The sequence below is a fragment of the Chiroxiphia lanceolata genome, chromosome 1, assembly GCF_009829145.1.
Source record: "Chiroxiphia lanceolata isolate bChiLan1 chromosome 1, bChiLan1.pri, whole genome shotgun sequence".
NCBI lineage: Eukaryota > Metazoa > Chordata > Aves > Passeriformes > Pipridae > Chiroxiphia > Chiroxiphia lanceolata.
In genome coordinates this window covers 77,054,540-77,071,292 of record NC_045637.1, presented here as the reverse complement: position 1 = coordinate 77,071,292, position 16,753 = coordinate 77,054,540, and the positions used below count along the sequence as shown (strand labels likewise).

The following is a 16,753-nucleotide window of genomic DNA, read 5'->3' as shown; positions in this document are numbered from 1 at the left end:
TCTCTCCTTGCCAGTCTGGGGTAAAGTAACAGTAACTCTGTTAGAGGTAAGTCTTGCCTTGTTACTCATTGTGTATGAGATTTAAATTATGTCAGTGAAAGCATCAGGCAGAAGGTTTAAAATTAAACAAAAAGAAATACTTTTTTACACATGAGTACACTACAGATTTCAATAATGCTGCTTGGTGTCAGCTCCAAACTGCAAGCAGGTTGATGAGAGCCTTGGAAAATCCATTAATGACTTTGAAGCTGTCAGCTCTAGAATTAACCTCCAGCCTGAGAAACCCTTAGACAGGCCTTAAACAGCTCCCAGAAACTGGGAAACTGCAATGGAGGCATATACAAGGACTATGCATTAGTTTATATTTGCCTTGTTTCTTAAGGTTAGACTCAGAGCATCAGCCTAAATGAACCTTTTTGTCGGAGATGCATTCGCCCGTGACCCTGAGTACCAAACCAGCCAGTTAAAATGGATGTTTAGAGAGTTTACAATACTCAGCTACTTACCCGTGGTTTTTTCAACATGCTTTTTTCCTAGTTTGTTATTTAAAAACTCAGTTAATGAGAATGTCACTGGCCCAAGAGGCATTTAGTATCTTTATTCTTACCCTTGGCAGGAAGGATTTCCCAAGGAACTGATTTGCAGTGTCTTGCAGCAGAATATCACTTGAATACCACTTGACTCTTATGGAACCATTCAAAACAAACATCCATGTTCACTGTGCCTGTCAGAAGCCTCTGTCTCTGAGAATTGCTTTTCCAATGTGGGTTATGACTGTTCTCATCTAGACTCATCTACATCATGTTTTCTAATTTGCTAAGAATTCCATGAACAACAGCATCAAAAGCCTTTCTAAAGTCAAAAAATACAATAGCAATTGCTTTTCCTTTGTCTGCAGCATCTGTTACCCATCATAGAATAAAAGTGGATTATTCTGATAAAATCTATTCTTACCAAAAAAATTCCTTGTTATCCTCCAGGAAGCCTGCTAATTATTTGTTCCATTACTTCTGTTTCCAGAAACAGAGATTTTGCTGACTGATCACATTTTCATCCTGTCTTTTTAAAGCTCTCAACATATTTACTGTTCCCATTAGCTGAAATGCCACCCATTCTCCATAAATTGTCAAAAAGAATTTTTAATAGCTCTGAAATTTGATCAGCCAGTTCAGTACGTGTCCTAGGACAAAAAGGTGCTATCCCTGTTGTGTGGCCCTGATCACTCCACTAACAAAACTAATTAATAGTAGTAAGTCAATCAGTTGTCTGATGATGAAGGAGGTTTATAGAGCTACACTGAGGTTCATCTACTCACAGACTGGAGCATATCAAACAGAGGGTGATTTGGGAACACCACCATTGTACCTTTAACTTCCAAAATGCACACTCTACTATTCTGATCATTTGTGCTCTGTACAACATCTGTAGTTGTAAGTGACACTTTCCATATGGTGAAAGTTCTGGAAATTGACAGGCTAATTTGTACAAGCAGAAAGTACTCATGTAAATAATATTACACTAGGATCTTGGGGGCAAGGGAACTTTGCAATGCAATGTATTAATTTCTGTGCCAGGTATTTTAATGAATAATCCACTGCAATTATATGTGCTTTGCGCAGGAAAACGATACTCTTGATATCTTATTCTTTCTACTGCATTTCTGAACTTCTCAGACAAAGAGAATGCTAATCTGTACTTGAATAAAATCTCTTCTATTATGTTAGTCTCCATGCTTGCTTGATTGATTACTTAGCATGCCACAACACCAGCTCCTGTACTGTTTGCTCTTTACTGATATTTGCCAAAGAGGATAATGCCAATTTAATAATTTAAGGGGATTTTTGGTATAACTGTTGGTAGAAGACAATCATAGTTTTGTGTATCTTGAATAATTTTTGGAAGGAAAGGAAAAAAACACGGCAGACAAATCAGCTGCTGGCAAACAGTAATGAGTTGTGCTTTTCACGAAAAAAAATGCAACCTGTAAAACCTACCAAAAACAGAAGACAAGGAAAATAAGGGGTGCAGTGCCCTTCTTATTTTAATTTCATATTTGTTTCTTCTGCTGGGGAGTGGGAACTGTTCAGTAGGTAAGGTCTATGTCTGCCCACCAGCTGCTGGTGAAGTTGTCTCTCCTACAGAGCTGGAGATGGTTCCAGACTCTGACCAGGCTACACAAGTGGTAGCTGAGCAGTGAGCTACAAAGTTAGTATCCACTAGACACTTGCAGAGAGGCTTGTATTAACAAAGCTCTCGTGCTTACATGGGGATCATCATCAAAGCTGATGTCCAGAACTGTGGTACAGCTGAGTGTCAGCACTCATTTAGAATCATTGTTAATAAGTGTGAAGAAAATCCCACTCCTTCTCCACAGCCAACATAGTTCCCATTCTTTACATTCTTGTCTTGTTCAGTGTCATCCTCTGGCACATTTCTACCAGTCTTATGTTTTCATCTCAGTAACAGTTTCTGGATGATGCACCATTAGGTAGAATGGTTGGAACTGTGGATTGCAAAATGCCTGCATAAAAAAAGAAACAGTTCTTTCTCAGAAGACATGAAAACATAAAAATATGCAAACTAAGAATCCTATAGCTCTTTCGGCTAAATAAAACAAAACCAAACAAACAAACAAAGAAAAAAAAAAAAGAAACAAAAACCCCTCAATCAATCAATCAACCAAAACAATCAACACAACTCCTACCCACCTTAAAGGATAACTCTAATGAGAATAGAAGTTTTATATTGAAATTTCCAGTCAGTTTCTAGTCCAAGCACTTTCCCACAGCCACTTGTCATGTATAAAATGCAAATTCTAGAGGTATTAGTGTGGCCATGCTGTACAGTTTATACAACAAAGACTCCATTTTTTTGTTATAATGATGAATTGTGAAGGTCCAAGCAAGGTACTGTGAGAGCTTTTTGGACTCAGCATGTTAGATACAGGAAGACAATTCTTTGATTCCATGAAGTTCTCACTATTAGCCCTCCCTGATAGCTGAGTATGTGTGTACAGATACAAGGTTTGACAGGAAGGGAAATGCAGACTGACTGCTGTACTCTACAAATACTGAGTATAACATAATTTTGGACACTGTCAGTGTCCCTGTTAAACATTTGAAAGTATTGTTGAAGTATTTGTGATTTATTTTCCATGAAACACACAGATGAAGAAGTCTTCACAAAGTCAGTTTTGACAGTGAGTGTAAAAGCTTCTGAAGATTGTCAAGATGACTGAGACCCCCTGTAAATCATTGGTTTGCACATCTTCCTCTCCAGCTGTACACCTTCCAAAATTCCTCAGCTGGAAAGAATTATTTGATCAACTTGTTGTTTCCAGACCTGATTTCTTTTTTCAATGTAGCTTGTAGCTGCAAATACAATAAATTCAAGCAGAGTGAAATGAACTGGCACTTGAGATTAATGTCAACATCTGTGTGAAAATACTTCCCATCATTGGATAACACTATTAGCTATATCTAGTTTATTTATATAGCCATGTTTAGTACTGCAAATTTCTCAGCATTGCAGCTGCAGGCTATTAACCTAGAATATGACCTCTTTTAGTTATTACTTAAGGCAATAATAGTAGTGATACAGATTACAATGAAGATCCCTTGAGAAAGGGTATAGTAATTAAAATCTATGTCACTGGAATGTCACTATGTCCTATAATGAAGCCAGTGTATTAATGAAAACTGAATAAATAAATACAGGAAAATCATATGAAAACACTTAGTTGAAGGAATCTCATTTTTTGGATTGACTTTTCTCCTAAGTATCAAAGATGAGATTAAAGAATGGGTGGTTGAGAGCAATAAGAAGAGTAAACTCGTATTAGAATGGTTTCAGAAAGCAAATCTAATGCTTTAGGGTGCAAGCTGATTGCCACTGTGTCTAGCATTTGAACATATATTTCAGATAGGCTTGATCCAGTATGGAAATACACCATGTCAGCTTTCTTTGAAACATAATTAAAGATCATTGACAGAGGCAGGACATTTCATCATTTAGACTCTTGATCTTTTCTGGCTTGTTGAAACATACGTTCCTATGAATATCTGAAGTTACCACAGGCTCCTGTTCACATACATGCCTTGGAATACCCTAGAGATTTTTATGCTGCAGTTTCATGTTTATTTGGAATGCAATATCAAAATTGATAAAAATTCAATAATGGCAATTGGATAAGAATGTATGCATGATGGATTTGTTTGATTTGAAAGTTAGTAGTGAATGTATATGGGTATGAGAAGATAAAGTACATTAATAGGCAGAAGGATCAGTTAGCTGGACTACTGAATTTTGTTCCCAGGATCTACAGCTTTAAAGTGCTAGTTAAGGTTAGCTGGTAATTTCTCACAGCTTCATCAGCTGTGTAATTGGCAATCATTGTAAATTGGGTATACATTGCAAGGGAACGTTTCTTATTTAATATGCTAAAAGTCCTTTTCCCTGTGATTCAGATGAACATGGCCCAGACACAGAAAGATAAAAAACACTGCGTATTACTATTTGCTCTGGACGAAATCATCCAACTCATTCTACACTCTGAATGACTCACTGCAATATTATCAAGAGAGAGCTGGGAATGCTTATTATAAATAAGCAAGGACAGACCAATTTCAGAAGAGGTGATTCTATAAGGAGAAGCATCTATGAGAAGAAAATAGAGGGATGAAATTTAAGGTAGCATATTCAAATATCTTCCTTCAGGTTTTAATTAACATCCAAGCTTATCTTTCAAGTAGTGCTATGCTTCCAGCACTCGGCTAAAAAGATATAGGAGGCTCTGGTACATGCAGAATTTGAAAAGCTTACAGCCAGTCATGGAAGCTTTATAAAAGCTGCCCTATTTCAGCTGTACATGCATTTTAATTCAATAAGAGATAGCAATTAACTTATTGTATGCACAAATTAAAGATGCTTCCCTTCCTGTCTTGAGTGTATAAGGTACATCCTTATCAAAAATTATGAAAAAACCCTTTTGGTTAATCTTAAGACATCCTACAGATTGATTGCTTTCTAAGTATCCCTCATCTATTACAGCAGGTGAAAAAAACGAAACAGTGATATATGGTAGAATTCTTCCATACTGTGCCATGCTTCCATTAATAACTCAGCTAGAACAGCCTGTGGCTGCCTTTCAAACTAGTGAGAAAGGATACCGATTTCTATAGTCTATGTTGACCAAAAGTCACTTTCTTTCTTGTGATGGAAAAAGTTGGAAAAAGAACACTTTTCTAGTTAATTCTGCACCTTTCTTATCACAACATGATTTGCTACTTACCGAACAGTTAGGATGGCTCCCTGAGAACAGCTGCCCTGCAGGGTCCTTTTACCCTTGGCAGGCACAGCTCTTAAAGATGCTGTGCTGCTATTTGCAGCTTCCTACCACAGCTGCACATCAAATATACAAAGCAGGAGCCAGGCATGCTTTGGCAGCAGAAATGAAATTAAAATGTGAGGACTGGAAGAGAAGTGACTTGTTTTTTATTGTTCTGATAAGAAATTAGTAATCAAATGTACAGAAGAAGGTAATTGCTTGCCGTTCAAAGCAATTGTTCCAGAAAGAAGTGTTTGTTACCAGAAGAACAAAGGTCATGTTCACTAATTGTATATTCATGATTAGCAATAGGCTTAATCTAGAAACATTTTGAAGTTGTATCCAGGATCTCTTCATCCAGTTTAGCATTTTTCACATATCTTTCTCCACCATCACCACCCCAAATGACAGAGAGAGAAGAGGAACTGTGACAAGACAGAAGTGGGAGTGGTAGTGCTTTAGTTCTTAAAAAGTCTAGAGAAATAGTGAGAGGCTGAGATGTGCTTAAATGCTTTGCCCCATTCCTATTTCTCTAGAGTTGATTGATTCAGCTTTTATTTAGCAGTATGCACATAGGTATTTGGTGCCATTTTTAATGCCCTTAGGTATCCTGCTTCATCGCCAGACCTCCAGATGCTACTCCAGAAGGGCATGTATTTCCTACAGTTCTTATGGCATATCTGCAAGCTCGGTGTGAATGTATCAGAGGAATGTAATGATAACTTGCATCCAGAGGACACAGGTTTCAGATGTGCACACTTCAAATTTTTGTTGAAGTGTCTGCCACTGAGTCTGAAGCCACTCCTGTCCCAGCGCCTCCGTGATGTCCAGTATAATTCAGGCAACTTTCATTTTGCAGTTTTAGCAGTCAAGGAAGGTTCAAACAGGTTGCAGGACAAACCTGCAGTCTGTCCTTTTCTAGCAGCCATTCTTCAAAAGGATCACATGTAATTAGCACATGCCTTCATGTCTGCAGGAGATTTTATTCAACTTGGGGTTCAGGATCAGGTTTGCCATAAGCTTAGTAACCATACTGCACTGTAGGCATATCCATGGTTTCCTTTTCTGTCCTTGCCCTCTCCTGCCTTGCTTTCAAAGTATCACAGAGCCATAACTATCCAGTCATGTTAATGTTTTCGAATCACTTAGGAAGGAAAGTTTCATATCTGCAAGAGCAGGTGTCTTTTTCAGCAGTATATAACAGATAACTGACAACTTCCACAGGTCACTTCTGGCAGAGCTGCAAAACTCTCCGTCCAAAGAGAGTCAAACATGGCAAAAAACCACAGGTTTTTTGCCACAGTTTCTCAGAAAACACTTACTAGACTAGGTAATTTTGTAAATTACACTGATTTATTTTAGCTGTGACACATTCTGTGGATTAGACCACATAGACAGTTTTACAACTGCTGCTGCTGCACATCAAGAGTGGAAGATGTGGTCTTTAGTTCAAATAATAGGGGCTTGTATTTCTAGTTTCAGAATGAGATTGATCCCTTGAAGACAAAACAGTCAAGATCTGCCTATGGTGTGAGAAATAAGAAAAGCAGTGCTTATTCAGCCAAGAATGAACTTCTCAAATCTTTTCCTTTCACCACATAAATAGCAGTAAACTATGTGAACAAAATACCTATTTTGTTGCCCTTTGTAGTTTGGTTTATCAAGAAAAACATCCATTCGTATTTGATGGGTATCTGAGTTGAGTTTTGACACCATGATACAAGTATGACAAGCTCCAGTTCCGAACTTCACAAACTCTCCGTTGTGAAGTTCTCTCCCGTGTTCTGTGTGTAATGAGGAGCTGACCACAGCAGGGTTCAGATCATGATGATATCCCCCAGAAGGCGTTTCCATAGAAGAAGCTGCATTTCACTGTCTTGATATAGATGTTTGCAGCTTTTTAGTTGTCAGACAGAATGGACCGAAGGCAAATGTGTAAGGATTTGGGAAGCTGTTACATTATTTTTGATGTCTCACCACTACTTTTCAAGGTTCGATCTTGTCTGCACTGCATATTACAGTCATTCTGGTGCTTATAGAAAAGGAAATCCAAGGAAAATTCTTTAAAAAAAATAAAATAAAAAGAGTTATTTTTCTTTTCTTTGTAAACATATAAAAAGGGGTCTGTACTAAACTAAATTCACTTTGGCCTTATACAGCAGCTTTTGTTCATATAACATGTAATGGAAAAGCTAATTGACATTCTGTCATTTCTGTTTCAATAAACTGAACTCACTGATGCCGCCCTCTAGAATCTGTGACAGCTGATCTATTTCCAAAATAAACCAAGGAACTAAATTTATTCTCAAACAAAGATTACCTCATTCTGGAACCCATGCTAAGCCTTTTTTTCCCCCTCATCAACTTGTACAAGGAAAAATGTTAAAAAAGTACTTTTAAACAGTTAAAAATCAAAGGGAGACTATATTTCACAGGAAGATCATAGTGGAGAAAAATTAATCATAGATAGTTTCAAATGTTTTAAAAATAAATCAGCAGCTCTGAAGAAAAACAACATACTGGCAAGTAAGACAGAAATTCCACCAGGAAAATATGGCAATTAGGAATGGTATGATAGCATTTCCAGAAAAAAAAATATATAAAAAGAGAAACTTGGAACTTTTATATCATCATCCACGTAAGCATCTGAAAGGACATTAAAATAATTAATGGATGCATGTTTTCATGCATCTCCTGTAAAAGGAAAAGGATGCCAATCAACATTTCTTGAAAAATGCAAAACAAAAGGCCCTACAGAGATCTGCCAGGGCACCACAGGCTCCTGTGCCAGGAGTGCTGAGGATCCCGCAGTGGGTGATGGCAGGACCTGGCAGACAGGTCATCCATGGAGCACTGGGGCAGCCAGAGCCCTGGGGTGAGGCCAGGACTGGATGGGTAGGACCAAATTGGTGTGGCCGTGCCCAGGTATGGCAGGAGCTGTGTTTCAGGTTGGGGCCAAACAGCAGAGGTTCAGCTTAAAAACAACTCCCATAGGCGGTGGGTGTCCCCAGATGTGGCTTCCCCAGCATCCTCAGTCACAGGAGGAAGGGGATGTTTTCACATTTCCTTCGTGAGGGGGATGCACACACATACATGCCCCAACTTATATGAGAAATCCCTGTAAAAGTTTGAGGAAGAAACATCAGTAGCTGCAGAGACTGGGCACTTCTGACTATGTAGAGATGTATCAGTGTTGAGCAATACTGAGTTGGATAGGAAACTAGGTATGCATTTCCAAAAAAGCAAGAGAACAGTGTGAAAATAAAGATTTTCATTAGACAAAAGGTTTTTGTCCGCATGAGATTTTGATTGGTTGACATAACAGTAAAAGCTCCCACCGCAGGATGAGTGTGTGTGTTCATAACAAAAATCAGGCACAACCAGTGAACCGGCAAATAATACCCTGTCACTAGCACGGTTATTAACCATCTGCATGGATCTTTCAGTGTAATAAAGCTGAACAAGGAAATTTGAAAAATGGTTTTGTTACTCAGAAGAGCGTTTTATGTTGCATTAAACATGTAAAATGCAATTCAAATTAAACTGAAACATTTACTTACAGCCAAAATCCCTTATTTTTGTTTACAGGTGATCTCCACCAACCTGAGTTTTATTGTGAAAGGAACATATAGATGGTATTCAATAAATAGAATTATGTGCCTGTATTATCATTTAAATAGATTTAACTTTCTACTGTCTCAGTAGTGTTTTGTTTCGAATGTAACACACCAGCAATTTTTCCCTTATTAATATTTTAGAACTACATAATTTTGTTTTTGTCAGAGATATAGAAAGAAGTAAAAAGGAAAAAGCCCATCATTGAGCTATTCTGTTCCTCTGTTTATGATACAGGCCAATGTATTACGGAAACTTTTTGAGGAAAAAATGGTTGGTTTTGCAATGTGCAGTAACACAATGCTTCCATTCCTACAACATCGCCCAAGTAGCTTGTTACCTGCATACCTTATTCTTGTGCAACCTCTTCTGTACATAAAGGTTTACTTAAAGTGTTTATCTTGATGGATAATAAAAAAAAAAAACAAACCAAAAAAACCCCCAACCAAACAAAAAACTGTCCACTCCCCGAACATTTCCCCTTCTTTCATTCAAATACCTTCCTCTGTTTTTTTCTTTGTGGATATTCTACCTGCAGCTGATCCTTCTCAGGTAAAAAAATTGGTCTGAGTTTCCATTATTTTATTTGGAGGAAAATATTGCACAGTGCTGAGCTGGCATAGTGGAGAAAAGAATGTACCTGGAGCAGAACTGAGAGGAAAATAGAGGAGAAACAGCTTTCATTCCCTCAGGGGTTACACTTCTCCTGCCTTTTCCATTGCCTGCTGAAAATGCAATTCATTTCACTGTCCCACAGTGTTATTACCTCGGTGTTATTTTTATCCATATCACTGTTCCTTATTATTTGTCTTGTTATAATACCTAGATACCTTTGCCAAAATCAAGACTGTACAAATATGGCCTGAAACTGCCAGTAAAATATTGCATATTCTAATGGAAGAGGGAGAAATAAGAACAGAGAAAGCAAACATTATTGTTTCAGTTTTATGTAGAGAATAAGACAGACTAAGGGAGTTGTGCTCCCATCTGGGAGTCTAGTGCCAGTTTGAATGTCCCACTGTTCCCAAAAGAGATGACAGATGTGATAGCCACAGTCCTGTGGAGGCTGTTGGACACACGTCTGGGAGTACGAAAAGCTGCCCATGTTTAAGTAACTAGATGCCTCTGTTCAGCCCACTTGAGGTCACTTTCTCAAGGTTGTTCAAGAAGTGTGTAGCAAAGCTGTGCTTGAATATAAATCCCATAAGCTCCAGTTCACTGTCCTAATCACAAATTAATTCTTCCTGCTTTCAACTTCTCTTCTTTTCTTTCTCCCAACCACCTACACTACTGCTGTTGTGAAGCAGATTATCCTTTCCTGCTTTAAATTTTTCTCCTTTATGTTTCAGTCTTCGATTTTGGCTCCAGGCCTCCTCTACAGCTCAGCAGAAGGTTGAATGCTACTTCGGTTGGAGGTTGTGTTACAGAATGTTCTCCACCCCTTCTGCTCTTTTATTGGCATCTCCTCCCACCCTCAGCATGCTGAACAACTCTAATGTACTGTGAAATGCAGGGATCGATAGCCATTGCAATTCCATTTTAGCTAGCATGCCAGTAGCTGTTGGTAGACATGCAAACAGGTGATGTATTAAAAAACTCATGTCTGTGAAATACCCACTCACAATCAGCACTCCAAGTTAATTACATATGTGTGAAAAAAAAAATCTTCTGATTCTTATCAGATGTATTTCCTTTTAAGAGTCACGTTATACTTTTATTTTGGTCAAGATTAAGTAGAAGAGATTGACCTTCTTAAGGCACTCTATTATTCCTACAGTCACATCTTTCTTTCTTTTTCTGCCATTAGGAAGTCATTCCATTTCTGTGTTGACATTTTTATCTTCTCTTTATAGCCTTTCCAGAAGCCATGTTACTTACTGAACTTTTGCTGACAAACAAAAGGAAGAAAGAGAAAGAAAAATGTCATAAACCTTCACATACAGCAAATGGCAAAGTCCTTCTGCATTACTCAGAGTAACTTTTTAGCATTCATTTCTCACTTCACTACTTTAGTTTCACTCTTTTCTTTCTGGTTTTGCTTTAGTTCTTTTCTATGCAGTATTTTGGACTCATCTGTTTGTTCTGACATTTTCTTTTTTTTTTCCTCATTGTTTGTTAATTGCCTCTTCTTTCCTTACAATTACTCTATTTGATTAATTCTGTCTTCGATTCTGTTTAGCCTCTCTGACAACCCCTTCAGGCATTGCTTGTTATGAAAAAATTATATGTAGAGAATTTCTTAACTCCACAGCATCTGTAGTTCATCAAAATGTCACGGCCAATGTGCCATTTTTTGCTTTACAGTGCCAAATCAGGATGAATCTGTTACCTACCTACTTAACAACCACCTTGTGAACAAATATAATTTTAGGGTTGGAGCATCTTGTCCTAATACCGAGCACTGGCTTAGCTAGAGTCAGAAGAACAAGTATTTTCATGAAGATGGAAACTAGTGGATGATGAGAAAAGGTATAACAATACCTCTTATTCCACTATAGGAAGTCAGTCTCCCAATATGCACTTTTTTAGTGCAATACTGTGAATAGCATTGGTATTCTTTGTCCTTAATGTATCTATTGCATGGCCTCCATAAAAGATGCAGACTCTAGAGGGACTAAAATGGCTTTTGCCATATGGGGCTAATGCTTTTCTGCCGACAGCACATTGCCTGAGCTGGCCTGCAGCCAGGCCGAAAGGCTGGACCAGGTGTTTTGAATATGCTCTACAAGCCTTCCCAGAGAGCTTGAGAGCCACACAATGTCATGTGATCGTTGGCTGAGGAGTGCTAGTTTGGTTCTGTCTGCTGCTTTGGTCTTCTAATAACATGTCTACACGAAGAAAACCACTACTATCACAACACAGCTGGTGAAGGCAGTAGCTGAGCTCATCCTGGTGCTCTCTCACCTTGAGACTATATATGAAACAGCCAATGAGGAAGAGGTGTGATTTCATCACACTTTGGATCTAAATGTGGACATGGAAGAGCATATGGCTTCGCAATTGTTTTTTGAGGTTTTATTTCTCTCTCTTTCCTCGTGCAGACAGTTGCTGTCATTTTCACGAGATCAAATGTGTGCTGGTGTCATACTTGATGCTGAAATTCACACCTACTTTCCTTCAGCAGCCCCAGCCAAACTTTAAAGAATTTCTAAGTGCTGAGGATTTTTTTTTTAGAAGGTATTTGATCATGATGTTTTTAGCAGATTTAATTTTGAAAATGAGGTGATGTAATGAATTAAAAAAAAAAAAAGCCAGCCACAAAAGACTGGATAGAGCTACTGTTTCACACTCAAAGAACAACTGTTGAATATTCGTTCTGTCGAGCTTTTCCAGGTGTAACCTTCTGCAGCCAAACCTCTGATAAAGTAGAAAGAAGTCCCTCGAAGGGCCGCGTCCTCCACGGGGGTGCCGGGGTGGAGGAGCCCCGTGAGCACTGAGGTGCCGGGTCGGGAGCAGGGCCGGGAGGTGCCGCGAAGGGAAGGGCGGGCAGTGCCCGTGGGGCGGGCGAGGGGACGCGGCCACCGCGGCGCGGGGGCAGCCGGCGCTGAGGGGAGGGGGCGGGCGGGCAGGCAGAGCTTTTCGTCCCGGGAAGGGGCAGGGTTTTCGCCCGGCCCAGCGGGCGCCGGGGCGCTGGCGGGGGCGGCGGCTCCCCCGGAGCGGGTCTAACCGCGCCGGTGCGGGGGAGGCGGCGGCGGTGCCCGGTGCCGGACCTACCCCTCCCTCCCTCGCTCTCTGTCTCCCTCCCCCGCCCCGCCCCGCCGCCCCCGGCCCCGCACGCCGCCTGCCCGCTCCCTCGCACAGCGCCGGGCCCGGGAGGGAGGCGGCCGCGCCAGGTCACCTTCCCGGCCGCCGACAGCCAGAGAGGCGCCCCCGCCGCTCCTTCCTCCCCCGCCGCCGCCATCCGCCGCTCCGGGCCGTCCCCGCCCCGGTGAGCTGGTGCCCCGCGGTATGAGCTGCACCGGGGGGAGCGTCGTCCTCCCTGCCGGGGAGCCGCCGCGGGCCCCCACCGTCCCGCTGGAGCTGCCGGCCGGGGCGGAGGAGGCGAGCGGGGACAGCTCGCAGGAAGGAGAGGGCGAGGGCCCGAGGGGCGGCTCGGAGAGCGGGCACGGCGGGGCCGGGGCTGCCGGCGGCGACAAGCCCGAGAGGCGCTCGGTGTGCAGCAGCAGCGAGAGCGGCAGCGGCGGCCACGCCGGCGGGGCCGGCCCCATCTGCAAGATCTGCTTCCAGGGCCCCGAGCAGGTGAGCAGAACGGGCCGGGGGCGGGCGGGCCGGCACCTCGCATACCCCCCGTGCCCGGGGCCGAGCCCTGTCCCTGGTGCTGATCCCAGAGTCTCTGGTAGGGATCGCCCTCCTCGGCGTCGGCGTCGGTGCGAGCCCCGGCTGCTGCTGTGCGAGGTGGTGCTGGCGAACGCCTGGGGCAAACCTGAGTCGGCGCAGAGCTCTGGGAAAATCCAGGGATTGTGCCGTGCCTGGCTTGCACGCTCTGTGTCTTCTGGCCATTGCGCTCGCTGGCTCATTCCGCAGGGACTTTAAATAATACGAAATTCTCCGGTTTCTGTCAGATTTTGAAAAGAGAGTGTTAGCTTACAAGTAATGCTGAGAAGATCTCCAGATATCTTCTCTGCTGTGACGTTACTGGGCACAATATCAGCAATTGATCCATAACTAGCATTCTGTAGCTTGTCTTGGAAAGAAGAGTATAGCTGATTTATATAGTACAGAAATATGTGAACTACTGGGGGAAGTGCTTATTTACATTATTTGAGGTCCTGCCTGACAGCTGGCTGGCTGAGCAGCACAGAGCCCTGCTCCAAGAGCAAGCTTCTCTTGGAACCGTGATGTCACCCATTTCTTTTTGAGTGATGACTGCAAGTAACTGCTAGAGAAATGTGTCCAACCACTTTTGGTACCTTTTGAGCTATTTGAAAGGGCTAATGCTACTGTTGTTTGATGCATGGTATTATTTCAGTTGTTTCACATAGGTAGGCACACATGTGTAGGCAGCCTTCTGGCTTTTGACTCATAAGAAGCCGCTAGATATTTTTAAAACAGTTACATTTCTGAGTTTTTTATAGCCAAAAATACATGCTTTTTCAGATACTGAAATTGAGACTAGGTCATTGTTACAGACCTCTAAATATTTTAGTATTGAGTGTACACGTACGCGGAAGATTCCTTTTAAAGTTAATGTTTCTGTGTTACCTTTTCAGGGTGAATTGTTAAACCCTTGCCGCTGCGATGGGTCAGTACGATACACACATCAGCTTTGCCTGTTAAAGTGGATAAGTGAAAGAGGGTCATGGACCTGTGAACTCTGCTGTTACAGATACCATGTTATAGCCATTAAAATGAAAAGGCCTTGCCAGGTAATTTGTTTGTTTTTAAAAAATATGTCTTTTTAAAAACAAAATTATTCTTGATTTTATTTCCAAGGTTTTTTGGAAAATACAACAGAAGATCCTGTATGCTTCACCAGCTAGCACTTGCACCCATTGAAGTTAGTTTTTAAGACCAGTTACGTATTAAAATGTGTAGTCATTTGATTCTGTTATGTTCTTCTAGTTTTTGGCTTGCTGTAGATGTGGTCTTCAGAGGTTGATAAATTCTGTAAGTAGTTAAATCACCCTGAGACGTGACAGAACAACTTGGATCTCCCTGATTCACTTTCTAAACTTTAAACATGTATCTATAGTCTGTTAAAGACTCAGTCAAAGGTTGATTTTGCTCACTTTTCAAGCTTGGAGTGCAGAGGGGAGAGGCAAAGAAAAATTCTGTTGCCTGTAAAAATGTAAAAGAAGGTGACTTTCCAGGCGTGGCACAATCCAGAGTAGTAGAACACTCTTAAAGTTCTGTCCACCAGTAGCTGTTTCAGAAGCTGAAGTGTGCAGTAACATTTTTCACAGCTCTGTTTTAGCAGCATCAAAACGTGCAGCTGGAAGTTAGAGAATTATAGTGGTAGCATATTCAGGGAGAGGTGGGGGAGAAAGGCAAAGCTTCAGCAGATCTGTTAGGGAAGGCTTAATACCACTTTGCATATCAGAATTCTTTAGAGGCTTAAAATTCCCTCCTGGAAATTGTATTTCATAACATCTGAGGAACACATTTAGTAAGATAATTGTATCTTTTTTTAGTTTTGATCCTAAGAGCTTGGAGATGATGGAGCTCTCAAAGGCCAGAGCACTCAGGTCATTTTTCTGTGCCTGCATTTGATTGGAGTTTTATAGAAAAGACATGCTTGGATGGTAATGGCAGTTGTGTGAACATGATAAGCATTCCTTGGATAGAGGATATCTGGAGTATTTGCTTACAACTGTTCAGATTAGGTTCAAGTACTTTCAGAGCCAGTTGACTTCAATTTTTTCTTTATAAATCCACAAAGGAAACTTTTTGATAAAGATATTTAGAGAATAACCTTTTCTAGACTGTCACTGTAGTCTGCCATAAAATAGTATTACATTAGATATTTAATATATCCTGTTCATTAAAACATTATATTCTGGTACTTAGGTGAAATGGACCTATTCTGAAAGTGATACAGTAGATTGATGTGCTAATTTAAGAGCCAAGTGCATGGCAATTCAACCCACTTTCTGACATCAGGAAAATCGCAAAACAGTTATTTTAAAAAGTAAATGCTTACTTGTTAGGCCTGACTGCTTAATATAGAAAAAAAAATTAAGGTTGTACTTAGTATTATTTAAGAAAATATGTAGTTAATGGAGGTGAAATGTCCCTCATGAGTTTAGTGGTTTTCAGTGACCTGAATGGTGTTTATTACATTTGAGCTAAAAAATTACTATGCTTAACAGTTTTCTTGCATTGCAGTTCCAATTTTTCAAATCTTGTTAATGTGACTAATCCTCATTCTTTTGAGTAGCCTCACTGGCATCAACTAGATAAGCATGAGCAAGACTCTTCTGCATATATGGGTATGCATGTTATATTAAAAAATACAAAGTCAAGCTCTTCAGATACTTCAATATGGAAGTGTAATAAAGTTTCAGTAAAAGTTTTGCTAATGACTATACTCAGCTGGATGAAAACATTTAATTTTTGTAGGCATAACTAAGAAGAGAGAGGGCTCAAATCTCCAGTTATGCATTCTAAACTGCACAATGAACTTAGATGTCATTGCCTGTAATAAGGATTCAGGAGGACACACTTCAGTGTGTAGGCACACAGTAGGAACAAAAAGAATTGTCTCAATCTTGGACAATTTACAAAGGAGTTTGAACAAGAGATAAGGGAAAAATCTATGGGTATATATAAAACCAGTGGTCTTGGTATACTGACCATTGCTAACTATCATTGAGTTTTTGACGTCTCAAATGGGATGAGTTTCATGAACTGAATGGAGATGAGATTCAGTGCCTGAGTAGTCATTAGAAGGTAATTAATATGTCAATAAACGCCTGGAAGGACTTGAAAAATCAAATCAGGTCTTTTCTGTTTTATGTGATGGGGAAGAGAGGAACCATCATAGTGGAGAAAGAAGGCCAGTAACGTAGTCAAAGTAGTGGACTAAAAAAAATTGTATTTGAAGCAGTCTTGTACTTGCTGAGAAAATGACTTTTGTCATGAACATAAAAGATGTGTTACAGTAATTGAGACATAAGATAAAAGTGATGATGAGAAATGAATTATTTTTCCATGAACAGTCTTAGATATGCTACGTAGAAAGCTCATGCAAGTTTTAGAAATATTGAGAACAGGAGGATCCAAATAGATATTTAAATTTAAGATAATTCCTGGGTTATAGAACAGATTCATGGTTAGGAGGATAAATCTATACTGTTTGAGGAAGGCTGGGAC

At 40.5% G+C, this 16,753-nt stretch overlaps 1 protein-coding gene across 1 annotated transcript in view; it reads left to right on the top strand.

Annotated features, from left to right (window-relative positions):
* Positions 1-12,724: 12,724 nt before the first annotated feature.
* Positions 12,725-16,753, top strand: part of MARCHF11 (membrane associated ring-CH-type finger 11) — a 29,023-nt gene continuing 24,994 nt past the window's right edge. The window contains exons 1-2 of the mRNA XM_032694171.1: positions 12,725-13,180; positions 14,152-14,307. Of these exons, the coding sequence (XP_032550062.1) occupies positions 12,890-13,180; positions 14,152-14,307 (447 nt within the window). The 5' untranslated portion in view covers positions 12,725-12,889. The remainder of the gene's footprint in view (positions 13,181-14,151; positions 14,308-16,753) is intronic.